At 43.1% G+C, this 14,530-nt stretch overlaps 1 protein-coding gene across 2 annotated transcripts in view; it reads right to left on the bottom strand.

Moving 5' to 3' along the window:
• The window catches only part of MLLT3 (MLLT3 super elongation complex subunit), a 277,428-nt gene extending 264,619 nt beyond the window's left edge, over nucleotides 1-12,809 (bottom strand). Inside the window, exons 1-3 of one of the 2 annotated variants that reach the window (XM_041762598.1) lie at nucleotides 12,386-12,508; nucleotides 12,041-12,111; nucleotides 10,890-11,070 (exon numbers count right to left, since the gene is read on the bottom strand). In XM_041762598.1, coding sequence (XP_041618532.1) covers nucleotides 10,890-11,070; nucleotides 12,041-12,043 — 184 coding nt within the window. In that variant the 5' untranslated portion in view covers nucleotides 12,044-12,111; nucleotides 12,386-12,508. The other variant, XM_041762597.1, reaches the window with a different exon arrangement.
• Nucleotides 12,810-14,530: the final 1,721 nt, after the last annotated feature.

Genomic DNA, 14,530 nt, shown 5'->3' with positions numbered 1-14,530 from the left:
AGCATCCAAAGTATGTGGAAAAAAAAAAAAAAAGATTAAGGAAGAAAAGAAGAAAAATTCATTTTTGCCTATAACAGGCTAAAAAACCCATTCTAGAAAATGCGATTCTCAGCCGACACAATGCTTCCTGCTAAATTCAAGTGGTGGTTCTGTTTACACAAAGTCAATTATTAGAGGTACAGAAGAAATCAGTTTCAGAACACTGAGTAATAATTTACCACTTAGGGGAGTGGAAGCTAAAGTCGGAATTCTATAACTCTTTTACTGATTTGGGATATCTGACTTTATGGTATATTATTGCCAAAAACTTCCAGTATCTAGACTACACTGATGGAAGGTAGTATCCACAAGGGTAACACAAGTCCCATCTCATCAGATGTGTAACTAATGCAACATAGGAGGAACAATAGACACATATATAAGGAGATGCCAGTGTGAGACTGATGGAGCATGTAACACGTGCTCCTTCTGAGTGTTTATATGACAAACTAGCTTCCCACTGCTCCTTACTATTTCTGGGCATAGGTAGAAAGTCATATAACAAGCATCTCTGATAAGACAATTTGGAGCTACATTAACCTTTTGAATAAGCTATCCCACTAAAAAAAAGCAACCAAATCCCTATTTTTCACTTAGTCACTACAAAACAATTGTTTATAATACAGGAACAGGGACAGAAATTAAATAAAGGAAAAAATTTTGTAAACTAGAATATTTCTCCAATACAAAAAAAACTCTTGGGATGCCTGGGTGGCTCAGTTGTTGAGTCTGCCTTCGTCTCAGGTTGAGATCCTGGAGTCCCAGGATCGAGTCCCACATCCAGCTCCCTGCACAGAGCCTGCTTCTCCTCCCTCTGCCTATGTCTCTGCCTCTCTGCCTCTCTCTCTCTCTCTCTCTCACTCTCTCATGAATAAATAAATAAAATCTTAAAAAAAAAAAAAACTCTTCATTATGCAGCAACTCATATTAATTAAAGTATTTGGGGTAAAAGGTATGGAGAACATAATGTCCACTGAACTTTGTTTTTAAACATGCATAATGTTATGGGTGTTCATCACAATAAATAGGTACCTAGAATAATCTGATAGTAGTCTCCCCCCAACACCACCCTGGGAGGGAGGGGGAAGAAGTAGGGCATAAAACCTATCTGCAAAGGTTAAAGGCACCATGTAGACTAAATATATATCCAGATACATTAAGAGGCAAGCAACTCTCGTTACTCTGTAGGCCACTGCTGTTATTAATATTTTAGGAAATTGTTAATGTATATTTTGCTTTTTAAAATCAATACATACACACAGCATTTGGCCTGGTATTGATGGGAAAATAACTAACTAAGGATTTCTGCTGAAAAAGGAAACAAAGAAAAAAATCCACTTTTGGCAAAATTAAATATTTTAAAATTTATTTGGCTCAGAGAATATTAATCTTCTGACATGGATAATAACTCTAATTAAATTCAACTGATCATCTTCATAATCATTTATGAACATTATTTTAAGTAAATGGACCTCAGAATTAAATTCAAGATAAGCCATAATTTTCTTTAAAAAAAAAAATGATGCATTGATTTTATCCAAAAAAGTTAATTGTTAACTACTACATACCAACTAAATCACACCCAAATACTAGCCTTATCTTTTTAGAAATTCAATGATAATAGCCTTCTTCAGGCCTTAATCACTACAAACTTATCATACTTAAGTTAAAAGAATTACATCATACAACATTATTTCTTAAAACAATGTTCTGGATCCTTTATGGAATTGCCATCCTACCATGGTCGGTAGCCAAAGTATCAGGGGATACCTACCATTCAGTAACAATGTTTCCTAATGAGTTAATCTCAAAGGAAAACCTTAAATTAATCCACACAATAAATTTGATTTTGCCTGAAAGTAGGTGTAGAACTTTTCCTTCTTAAACAGCATCTACCATGGTTACCACCACTTAATTAAATTCTACATCATGTCTACAAAAGCAGTTATTGCTGAACATTCATCTGCTAATACAAGTGAATAATTATTCAACATTTTAAAGGTAAACATTTACCACCATTTATTACTAGCTATCTTTTTGCACCAGCAACACTGTGACTCGCTGTGTCTACATGCAAGATCACTTCACATTTCTAGGCTTCTGATTTAAAGTAAAGAGAGGATAAACAAAACTGGAGAATCTCAAATGTCCTTTCCAGCTCCACAAGACACAAGCATGTTGAAGGCAGGGACCTCCTCTTTCTCTTACTTCTCCCCGGGTCCTTTCCCTGTATCCTGCACATATAAAGTCTGTTGGTTAAGCACATTACCAAGCCCACAAATTATATTCTTAAACAAAACCCCAAAACCACACAGGAAAACAAAACAAAATAGATCAATTTGGCAAAATTAAAAACTTGTGTATGTCAAAGAGATACCATACATTAGGCTACAAGAAAAAGAAACAAAAATGAGACAAGATATTTCCAATACAAATAACAAAGGATTAACATCCTACAGATAAGAAAAAGACAAAGATCTCAATAGTTTCCTTTTCAAAAAAGACAAAGGATATTTTTAAAAGTCAATGAAAAAGAAATCCAACCGGTCAATAAACACATAGAAAATGCTTAACCCCACTAGAAACCAGAGAAATGCAAATGAAAACAAAAGATACCGTATTTCAACTAAATATAAGAAATCTGAAAAATAACACTGGCAAAACTCTACAGAAAATGGTACTCATTCCCTAACAGGATATAAACTGTCACAACTTTTTTGTAGAGCCATCTGACAATGTCTAATACAAATGAAAACGCACATACAACTCAAATTCCAGGCCTATATCCAAAATCCTGTTCATCTGTACAAGGTAACATATTCAAAGATGTTCAATGCACAGAACAGAAAATGACCTATCTATTCCTTAATAGGGGAACAGAAAAGTAAGCACGGAACGTCTTCCTACTACTATCAAACACTGAATAGAAGAAATTAAAGGAAATAAACTGACTCTCTACAGATAAAATGAGTGTGGAAAAGTTCAAACACACAGAGAGGGGGAAAATAGCAAGATACAAAATTATTCACTAATGAAAATGTTCTAGAATTAAATTGTGGCAATTAGCACACAACCATGTGAATATCTTAAAAAGCCACTGAATGTTACACTTTAAAAGGGTAAATTTTATGATATGCAAATTATATCTCAATTAAAAAAAAACAGTATGATACTCTTCATGGAGATTTTAAAGCATGATATATTGCAATATAAAAGTGCAAATGTACATAAACAGAATGGAAGAAAGGCTGAAGAAGGTTGTGAAACATCTAAAAGCTCTAGCTGCATCTGTAATACCTAATTCTCTAAAATCAAAACAAAGAATCAAATATGATAAAATGTAAACATTTATTCAACCCTGGTAGTGAGGATATAAATGTTTGTTATGTCATTCTTTCCTTTGTGTTTCCCTGTTTTGTTTTGGGTCCTTTTTTTTAAAATACAATAAGGGCACAAAACAGGCATATCATAAGCAACAAATAGTAAATATATACATACCTAAAATATATTCAGCATTGTTAATCAAATAAATGCAAATTAAAGTGAAGTTCTGCTTCATCCAGCAAACTGACAGATTTACAAAAAAATAAAAAACAACAACAACAACAACTTGTAATTCCCAGTACTGGCAACCATGTGGGGAAAAGGGAACTCTCCCAAGCCCTGGGGAAGTATAAACTGGTACAGTCTTTATGGAGGAAACCTTGGTGATATGTATCTAAATTTAAAATCTATACACCAAAAATAAATAAATAGATAGATAGATAGATAAAATCTATACACCTTGTCTCAACTATATCCTTTCTGGGAAATTTACCATGAAGAAATTATAGGAAAAAACATAAAAATGAACGTCTAAGATGTTCATCATAGCATTAACTATAACAAATTAAGCCTAAGAACAATCTAAATGTCCACACGAAGTTATAGTACATGTATATTCAATGTAATATCATAAAATCCAGCTCTAAAAAGATATTTCATCACCTATCAGGAGGGTAGAAATGTTTATTTATGCTGTATCCCCAGCTCTTAGCAGTGTTCTAGCCACATAGGAGCTCCAAAAATCACCTCAACAGGTGATAAATTCAAGCTCATTTATAGTTAATGTGTGTGTTTCTATAATACACATAAGTACAGATATCTACTAAAATATTAACTATGGTTCTCTGTGAAGAATTTTCAGGTAACTTTTTTCTTTATATTTCTATGGTTTGTGTGGGTTTTTTTGTTGTTTTTTGTTTTGTTTTGTTTTTACAATAAACACACACCTATAAATTAAAAAACAACACCGTTTCAATTGCATGCAAAAAAAAAATATGGGTTTCTTATAAAAGCTGCATTGTACAACTGTGCAAGTTCTGTACTTGCACACTGTACAAGTTCTATATCTGTAAGTTTAAAAAAACTAATGAATTACCTGTAATATCAATGGACTCTTTTCAGACAAATTATATTCTCAAAAATGAATACAGCACTACACACAAGAATAAAGAGAACCACAAAATATTAAAAGAATAAAAGATTAAAGCATGAAAATGTAGTAGGTTATGAGGAAGAAGATGAGCTATAGAGACTCTGGCCACTCACACAAAACAAAATGTTGCAAAAGAATATTACATACATACATCATACATTAATATGTATCACTAAAACAAGAGATTTTCTGTTTCTACAGGGTAGCTTCTTATTTGAGGAATAAAACATAAAAATCAAACAGGTATAAAGGCCAAGGGAAAAAAAATTATAGAATTCTGTATTACGGGGATCTCTGGGTGGCTCAGTGGTTTGGCGCCTGCCTTTGGGGCGTGATCCTGGAGTCCCGGGATCAAGTCCCGCGTCGGGCTCCCAGCATGGAGCCTGCTTCTCCCTCTGCCTGTGTCTCTGCCTCTCTCTCTATGTCTATCATGAATAAATAAATAAAATCTTAAAAAAAAAAAAAAAAGAATTCTGTATTACTTCTATTAGGACAGTGAGAAACCCTGAGATCAGAGATCAAAATTATTCTCAAATCTGCTCAATAAATACTAAAGTCTAAAGTTCAGTAATACACCAAGTCCTTGCTTAAGTATGTAACTGCGGCAATTGTGTTTTGCATCTCTTCCCCTCTGAAGTATCTAAGCTTTCTGAGTTATTTTTTGAAGACATAAGTCAAAGAGAGTTTAAAAAAAAAAAAAAATCCACATCTTAGAACTGTAAAAGCTGTGTTAAGTAATAGGGGTCATCTGTAATAGTTGTCCAAAAAAAACACTTAAGTGCTAAGGTTGGCCCATGGAAGACCACTGGAAGGAAACTTGAGAGAACCAATAAAGAAGAAAAGTCTTAAAGGTAAACCAATTGATACCCCTCCCCTGTCTACCTCACAGAGGTAGTTCTACAGAGGGTCACCTAAAATAATGGATGTAAAAGGCTTCTGCTTCTACAATTAATATGCCATAAACTGGACAGTAATATTAACTATAAAATATATCCACTATAACCCAAGTTTGGATTTTTTCCTTTGAAGGGAAAAAACATTGTTAGATAATTGTTATAATGGAATTTAACCATGCAAATACATTGGAAGACTTATCTTTCCCCTTTCCATTAAATATTTTTACTAGCAAATAATGGCTTTAAAAAATCAGCTTCCACATATTCATAGGGCAGTTGATCTGGGCCAGGTTCTACGTCGACTATTTTATATCAGAGGTTCTCTGAGTGTATTCTGGGGACCTCAGGATCCCAAAAAAACCTTTTCCAGACATTGCTTATTTTTACAATGACTGTAAGATATTATTTCCAAGGGTAGCCCGGGGGGCTCAGTGGTTTAGCGCTGCCTTCGGTCCAGGGCCTGATCCTGGAGACCGGGGATGGAGTCCCATGTCGGGCTCCCTGCATGGAGCCTGCTTCTCCCTCTGCCTGTGTCTCTGCCATATTCTCTCTCTGTCTCTCTCTCTCTCGAATAAATAAATAAAATCTTAAAAAAAAAAAAAAGATATTATTTCCCTCCTTCACTCATTCTCTCATGAGAACACTGTGGAGTTTTCCAGAGGCTACATGATGTGTGATAACAGAACAGAATGAATGCAAAAACACATAAGCTCATCCAGTTATTTCAAAACATCAAAAAGATTTGTACACACAAAAAGTAAAATAATATCACACTTCTCACTTTTTTTTTGAGAATGCTCATTTTTCATTAGAATATTGCTTATATGCTAATCTTTAATGGGTTAATGACTGTTATCTTTAAACAAATTAATATATAACTTTTTAAAGGTCTCAGGTTTAATTTCTAATATCATACATATTAAATAGGTAAAACTTACAGAGGAAAAGTTCTTTGGAGTCAATTTTTAAAAGCATAAAGTGGTCTTAAGACCAATAAATTTGAGAACAGCTGATTCATATTTAATCCTCAATTTATGAGGTAATGGTTCTATTCTTTCATCATTCCAGGAACACAGATGAGAACACAAGTGAGAAAACAGACACAAAAAAGGACTTGCTCAAAATCACACAAGGAGTTCTTAAGCCAGCATTTGAATACAAGTCTATAGTTCCTAACCCTAACTCCTCTCCACTGAGCAACAATATCCACCCAAGACGTTCTATATTGGGTATTCGCTCTTTGTCTTGTAGTCTTAAAAAGTAACGAGTGCTCACTGGAATGTTTTAAATGTATAGAACTTAAAAAAAAAAAAAATCAAACACTACAAAAAACTCTCATCATTGCCAACACCATGAACACCCACCAGAGAAACCTACTAATAGCTGGGTTCCCACTCATCCAAAATTCATTTATTTATACACATACACTTTTTATTTGTATAAGCACATTTTTTAAATGGGATCACACTGAGTTATGAAATAGCAACTTGAATTATTTCATTTCATATCTCTTGAAGATGATCCTGCATCTACAAACAGATTTATCTCCTTTTAATAGATCACCATCATTTAACTGTAGCCAAATTTTTGCTGTTTAAAAAGTCACAAGATATATGCTATAACTTTGTGTAGCTGTATCTGTTGGAAAATCCCTGGAATTGCTGGGTCAAAGGGTATAAACGCTTTAAATCTAAATAGAGGTTGCCAAATGCCCTCCAAAATGTCCGTGCCCAATTTACATTCCCACTAACAGCATATAAGATTTCCTTCAATAATTCAGCTTTTAAGTGTCTTGGAAAATTATGTTTTATGTTGCTTCAAAATGCCAAGTACTAGAACTGCTCTCAATGGTCATCTTAATTCCATACAGAACTCTACACAAATCTTCTAACACTCACTGAATGTATCACATTAGCCATTCATCTTTATTTTTTCCTGAAGCCTTTTAAATACCTCAGAAGAGAAAACACACCAGGTGCACGTAGGTTCTTCAACTACCTTGGTCTCGAATTTTAGGTACTCTGATAAAAAGTTATCTAAATTATTGCAGAAGACTATTTAACACAATCAGAACTACACAGTAACACTGGGCTCAATCATTTAAATTAAAGGAAAGTTCTAAGTGTGGATTTATTGTGCTTTATCTGCCCACACAAAGGACTAGGGCTACAAATAAAAAGCTATCAAATCATACCAGTGGCCAAATTAGCTTACATAAAATAATAAGCAACAGATTTCATATCATAAATGTCAATGGAACAGACTGCAATAGTTAAGAATGGCTGTAATTGGAAAGAAAGTTCACTCAAAGTCACATCATACCGAAAATGAAAACATTAATATTTTAAATGAAATGTTTTGAATGTGACCATTCATTTCAGTCATATCAGACCATTATAAATCTTTGGTACTAATAAATAAGATATGGTCTTTTTTTGCAAGTAGATAGTTTTAAAATGCATTATACTCCGACCTGCCTGTTCTGTAACGGCTAATGGATATTCCAGGCTTCACTATTTCATCAAAATCTCTCTTCTAGGGCTCTGTGCTAGTAATTTTAAATTCAAAGTCTCCAACCCATCTTTGGGACAAAGTAAACCTTCATTAATTCAAGTCCAATTAGCTCAATACTGAAATGGTACACATAATTCTCATTAGGCAACAAGTTGAAAATACTGTAATTTTTTCCTCTACAAGTTCTCATAATATTACTGTGAAATAAAGGAAATCAGCCTGAAAATCAGTGTGCTTTTCCAAACCAAAGATTTTCAAAACTAAGGATGCATCCATCTTCCTGGCTGAGCAGTTCATCCTCAGTGTGAAGGTCCACTTCTGTTTATCAGTACATCACTACTGTATATAGTGAAAGTGATTTAACCTGTCATTATCAGGAAAGCCATTTACATTTTGGAGTATGTGGATTCCTTTTAAATATCTTGTAACTCAGACTTTTCACAAAGCCATTCTTGCAGTTTCTCCCATTTCTAATTTCCCACTTCGGATCTATAAAATGGCAAATGTAGCACCTTAACAGGTACACAAGTAGACTTTGCAATGCCTGGCATCCTTATTTGTATTTACTCTTATCATTTTGAAAGATGTTATAAGCCAAAAAATAAGTCCCAGGACTAAGTGGCATGTTTGGTGTTACTTGAATTTACAACTTACTATTCCCAACGAACAGAGAAACCTTCTCTTGCAATCTGAATCATGTGTAATTACAGTATGACAAGGTCTCTCCTGGGCTATGTAAGCTGGCATTTTTCCCAGGACTTGTCACATCATGGGAAGCACACATACAAATAAAAATCCAAAAATAAACATTTTAAAACAATGGCTTATAGACTACATAAAGAAACTCCACAGTTGAAAATAAAAAATTGAGGAGCCCAGCCGGCAAGCAGGCATCTCTCACTAGAGACGCCTAAGACATCAGTGTTATCAAGCAGGCTACCACGCCTAGCAACAACTCCCAGGTGTGGGCTTTGCAGGGCAGCACCCTCACGTTCCCTCCGGCTGGACAGAAAATCATTAAGTAGGGGAAATACAGGGGAACATCGCCACATACACACCGAAGCAGAGAAACAGTGGTGAAATCTAGGGAGGTTCGTCATCTTTAATTTCATCATGCCAATTGCCTGATTGTTAAGGCGCCTAAACAAAGTTACCTTAAGAGCTACATCTTCTGCCAACTGACTTAGTTTTCCTAATACAATAAATATTGCTTTTTTTTTGCTCAATGTATTTTATCTCGAAGTGAGCAGCAACCAAGTAGTCCTAACAGTGGACACCAGGGATCTTAGAAGGTGGTTTCTTTTGTTTAAACTCCTCTGCAGTGGCTCTATAGATACATGGAAAGGGAGAGCGGGAAGCATCACACCCAACCTCACACAGTGACAGAAACTTGACAATACTCATCCTAATTACAGTGTTGAGGAAATATGAAGTCAAAGATCTCTGGCTATATTTTGATTTAAAATGCTAACAAAATCTAAACGTTATTTCCTATAGACCATGCATATTCCTACCCCTCTATTAAGAGGCTGGATTCATTTATTATCCATCAAATTCAACTGTTCAAGTTTTCAAGAGGAGCTATAAAACAAACCACTGAAGGCAAAACATACAATCCTACAACCCATTACATGGGCTCTGGAAACAAAAATAAGCATCAACACAAACCTCTGCCACCTCGAAGGCACACAGCATTTCTCCTTTCTTTATTCAGCTCCTCAATGTTCAATAATTTCCAGTAGCTCTAAGCAGAATGGATTTATTATGATGTTACTCTAAGAAACTGCAGGAGTTCTAGATGCCAATAAAGATTACGGATCAAATGGAAGATAACTACTAACCATTGTGTCGAGTTAGATAAATAAACCTGCTCACAAACAAAGCACCTTATTGTATTTGTACTGTTACCTCCACTAATCCAACTAAAACAACCAGACAGTAGCTTTCCGGAGGCTGAAGGGAATAGAAATGGAATTTCTCAAACCCTCTTTAAATTTCGTCCAAAGTAACATCCCGTTTTTCTTTTCTTTTCTTTTTTTTTTAAACTGTCCTGCCCTTGATGGAAACTGTTTGGGACCTGAAGGGCCGAGCTGTGGATTATGCAAACTAGAGACCAAGGCTAAAAAAAAAAAAAAAAAAAAAAAAACAAGGTGGGGAAGGGCTGAAGCAGGAGGCAGGACCACATCGTTCCCCCTGAAACTTAGCTTCGACCTTTGCTGAGACCCTCTTCCCCCGCAGATCACAGCGGGCAGACTTCGGACCGCCGCTCAAAAAAAAAAAAAAAAATCGAAGGAGCCATCAAGTGCCACCGGGGACTAGGGACGAGGAAGCCCCCAGACCAAACATAAAATGCTGACGGTGCCGGGTGGGGGTGGCTAACCCACAAAAAAGGAAAATCTGTGACACCTGGCACCCCAGTGCCTGATACACAGGAAGGGAGGCAGAGAAGACCCTCAAGAGAGGCGACTTCTCGAGACGGAACAATAACTACATCCCATGCATTCCTTGCTAATAACACAGGTAAATCTCAATTTCTCCCGGGAGGGGGCAGAAAAAATAGGGGGGGCGCGAGCTGTTTATTCCCTCCAGCCCCACCCCACCCCCACCCCCTCATCCGACACCTCCAAACCCAACGACTAATTGCACCTTCCCCGCAGAACCCGCGGCTAACCCCAGAGGACCGGTGAGGGCAGGCTGGGGATGAATAAACACACTCGACACCTGACGGTCCTTTCTCTGCGGTGACTTTCCCGAAGCCCCAGTGGCGCGCGCGCGGGCGGGAGCCCGGACCTGGCCAGCGCGGCGCCGCGCACCCCGGTCCCGAGGCGACGCCGGGGAGCGCGGGGGAGGGGGGGGCGGGGAGGGGGGCAGGGGGACCGCCCGGGCCAAGCGATTGTTTCCTCCGCGAGCAAAGACATTTTTTTTTTTTTTTAAATCAAGCTCCTTTTGTATTCGAGCCCTACCTCTTTTTGGCCTAGGAAAGCTTTCGTGCAAGTGGAAGACGACTTTCTCCACAAAGTGCTGTATGTTACTGTGCTCCGGGCCGCGCACGAACACCATCCAGTCGTGGGTGAAGCCCTCCACGGTGGGTTTTTTCCTCACCTGGGCGCGGTGCCCCAGCTCCAGCTTCACCTGCACGGCACACTGCGGGCAAGGGGGAGGAGAGACAGCCGTGAACAACAGGAAGGCGACCGTTCGACACTGAACATTGCGCCTGACATTTTTTTTTTCCTCCTTCTTGAAACGCACATAAAAGGAAACGGCGGTGCCCTCCGCATCCACGTTCCACGCGCGTGGGCGCGCACACCGCACGCCCCCGAATACACCCCACCCGGCCCGCCGGGCGCCCGGGGCCCGGGGCCCCGCAGCCACGGCCGCAGGGATTGTAACGGAATGTTGCCCCCGATCGGGAAGGGGGTCCGGGGCTCGGGGAGGGGGGAGACGGAGAGCACGCTCGGCCCCTGCGAGCACGACCGCAAATGCATCGGAAACAAATTAGGAGACAATTAGGAGGCGATGCCGGGGCGGTTTCCCGGCGTGGGAAGGGGGGCGGCGGGGGCCCGAGCGGGGGGTTCTGGCGAGCCCCCTCCCTGAAAGTGCCGCGGCGACAGCACACGCCGAGGAAGTCTTTGTGTACGTGTGTGTGTGCGTGCGTGTGCAGCGCTGTGCCAGGCGGAATGGAAACTACGGGCAGCCTCTGCCGACGGGCACAAACTCCCGTGCCCCCAGCACCGGGCCCGTGCACAACAAAAATGAGACGTCGTCACCCGCACACACACACGCGCACACGCGCACGCACGCCCGCAAGGACACACGCCGAGGCATCCACAACTTGGGGCACCCGCACCCCCGGCGGAAAGCCCCACGCGATCGGCGAGGCCAGCCTACGGAGCCCCCGAACACACTTCCAAGAGCCAAAGTGGCCCCAAAGTAGCTCCCGCCTCCCCCCCCCCCCCCCCCAGAAAAAGAATCAGATCCAGAAAAGCAGGGGCGGCGGGCGGACAGCCGCGAGGCTCGGCCGCGCACAGCCCGGCGCGGGGGCAAAGTTGCGAGCCGCCCCGCCGCTGTCAGCCCGCACACTCCGGCTCACGCGCGCGCGCCGCGGAGAACGCACCATCGTAGCGGCCGCCGAGGCTGCTCGCCGCGTCCCCGGACCGTGCCCGCCGCTCCCGGCGGCGGCGGAGGCTGAAATATGGCTGAGTTATTATTCGCCTCCTTCCACCGTGTGAGTGTGTGTGTGAGTGCGCGCGTGTGAGCGAGTGCGCTTCTTGCGATTGCAAAGAGAGGCGAGGAGAGAGGGAGGCGGGGGGGGCGGAGGGGCGAGTGTGAGTGTGTGTGTGTGTGTGTGTGTGTGTGTGTGTGTGCGCGCGCCCGGGGGCGGGGGGAGGGCGGGCGGGGGGGAGGGAGGGAGGGAGCGGAGCGGAGGGAGCGGCAGCAGCTCCCTGCAAGCCGTACCAACCTTTCTCTAATTGGAACCGCGGAGCGCTGGCGCTGTCTGGGCTGCGGCGGCGGCGGCGGCGGCGCAGGGCGAGGGAGGAGAGGCGGGGAGGGGGGTGGCCTTTTATTATTATTTTTGCATGTACTTACCGAGCTAGCCATGCCTGGGGGCCCGGAGGTTTGCTGGGGTGCTGTGTGGTACCCCCCTCCCCCGCCCCCTCAGCTGTAATTCATGAAGAGGCTGCTATGAATGAGAGCGCGCCCGGGAGCGGAGGGTAGATGGCGGACATTCTCTGCCTTTTTCCCCCCGCGTTCGCCTGCTCGCTCGCTCGCTCGCTTATTAAACTCAGCCCCAAAAGCAAAAGCAGCAGCAGCAGCAGCAGCAGCAGCTCCAGGGCCGGAGGATGAGATTCCGGAGCATGCGCCGTGGCGCCTGACACCGGGGCTCCGAGGCTTACGGGGCGGAGGGAGGGCGCGCGGGCGGGGCGGAGCGCGCGGGGAGGCCGAGCGAGCGAGCCAGGGGGAGCTCGAAGCAGCCAATCCCCGGCCACCTCCCGAAACCCGGCGGCCCGCACCGCCACCCTGGAACGCCCCGCTTAAAGTAACAGGTTCCTCCCGGGCAGGGTGCGGGGGGGCGGGGGGGAGGGGAGCGGAGGGCGGGAGGGGGCGCTGGAGTGCGGAGAGCGGCCAGCTGGGGAGCCATCCCAGCCCCTGTGTAAACTCCTCTCGCCCTACAATAAAAAACGGATTAAAACTGCTGGAATGTAGCCACCGCCTAGAGCCCCCAGCAGCCGGAGAAGGGGTGTTAAATCAAGTCTTCGGCGTTAGCACGCACGGGCGGGCGGGGAGGAGAGGAGGGAGGGGGTTTTCTTTTACTTTCCACCCCGTCTTTTTGTGGTTTTGTGCTGAAAAGGCAAGAACTCACGCCCAAACAAACTTATTTAAGGACAGAGCGAGAGCAATGCCACTCTACGCACAGACATCAAAAAGCAGACGCTGAGACTGTTCTAACCGGCACCAACCCCGCGGCCCCCTTCCCCATCCACTCACAGGCACCCGCCCACTGGCCCCACTCCCCGCCCTTCTGCCGCCGCCACGGAAAATTCAAAAATGAAATGAACACAAATGCCATTTCCTTCCAAGGGAACTCCTCCCGCTTTGGTAATCCCCGGCCGGGAGGCATCACACAGCGGCGCCCAGGTGAAGGTGAGACACCTGGGAGTACCGGCAGCAGACCGACAGGGATCGGGCTTGGAGCAGTTTGCTTCGGGGGGGGGGGGGGGGGGAGTCCCCTCCTGACAGCCCCGCTGGGTTGCACCAGGGCGCGGAGCATTGTCCTCGAAGGACACGCGAGGCAACTGGGAGTCTTAAAATAGCAGATAAAGTTAATACTGGCTGTAATGTGCATAAATTGGATTATAATCTTTAGGCGTATTGGTGACAGCCGGCGTAATCCAACTCTGGGTATTAATCGGGTTAGGCTCCCGGGTGACAACCAGCCGCAAGGGTGTTCCCAGAGTCGCGCTCCCGCAAGCCTCCCCACTCGGGGCGTACTGGGTCTCGGTGGCCGCGGAGGCAGCCGCGCAGCCACGCGTGGGGCAGGGGGAGGAGTCCCGACTGGCTTCCTCTGGCAACGCGGACAACCTTCACAAAGGAAACGGATAAGATCTAGACGATTGATTTGAAAGTGAAAGATGGGTGTGACTCCGGTTCGTTAGAGAAGGATCCTTGCATCTTCCTAGCCCTCCTCCTTTTGCGCCGTCTTTGTCTGTTTTCTTTCTTCTTTTTCCCTCGGCTCCCGATTTCTTCCTGAATCTTTCCTTTGGTCCCATCTCTTCTCCCTGCCTCCTCCTTTATTTGCCTCTTTCCCTCTTCCTGGCTCAACTTTCTGGCTTGCTTCTTCTTTTCTTTCTCAAAACCACGAAAGCAAGATGTCTCAGCTCTGGGATTGGAGAGAGCGGTGTGGGTGTGGAGGGAAGGAGGTTACCTGGGGCATCCAGAGTCCTGGCTGCTAGTTTTCAGTTCTCCCAGCTGCTCACCGAAAGAGAACCTGAATCACATCGCAGCACTTTGGGCCAACTTTAATTTCCAATCCAACCCTCCAACTCGAGGGGTTTGAACTGCTAAAACGGATACTCTGACCCCAGTTACAACCTGGAAAACCTTA

Source organism: Vulpes lagopus, chromosome 7 (genome assembly GCF_018345385.1).
Source record: "Vulpes lagopus strain Blue_001 chromosome 7, ASM1834538v1, whole genome shotgun sequence".
Lineage (NCBI taxonomy): Eukaryota > Metazoa > Chordata > Mammalia > Carnivora > Canidae > Vulpes > Vulpes lagopus.
Note: the sequence above shows the minus strand (reverse complement) of the source record. Positions and strands in the feature narration are given on the sequence as shown.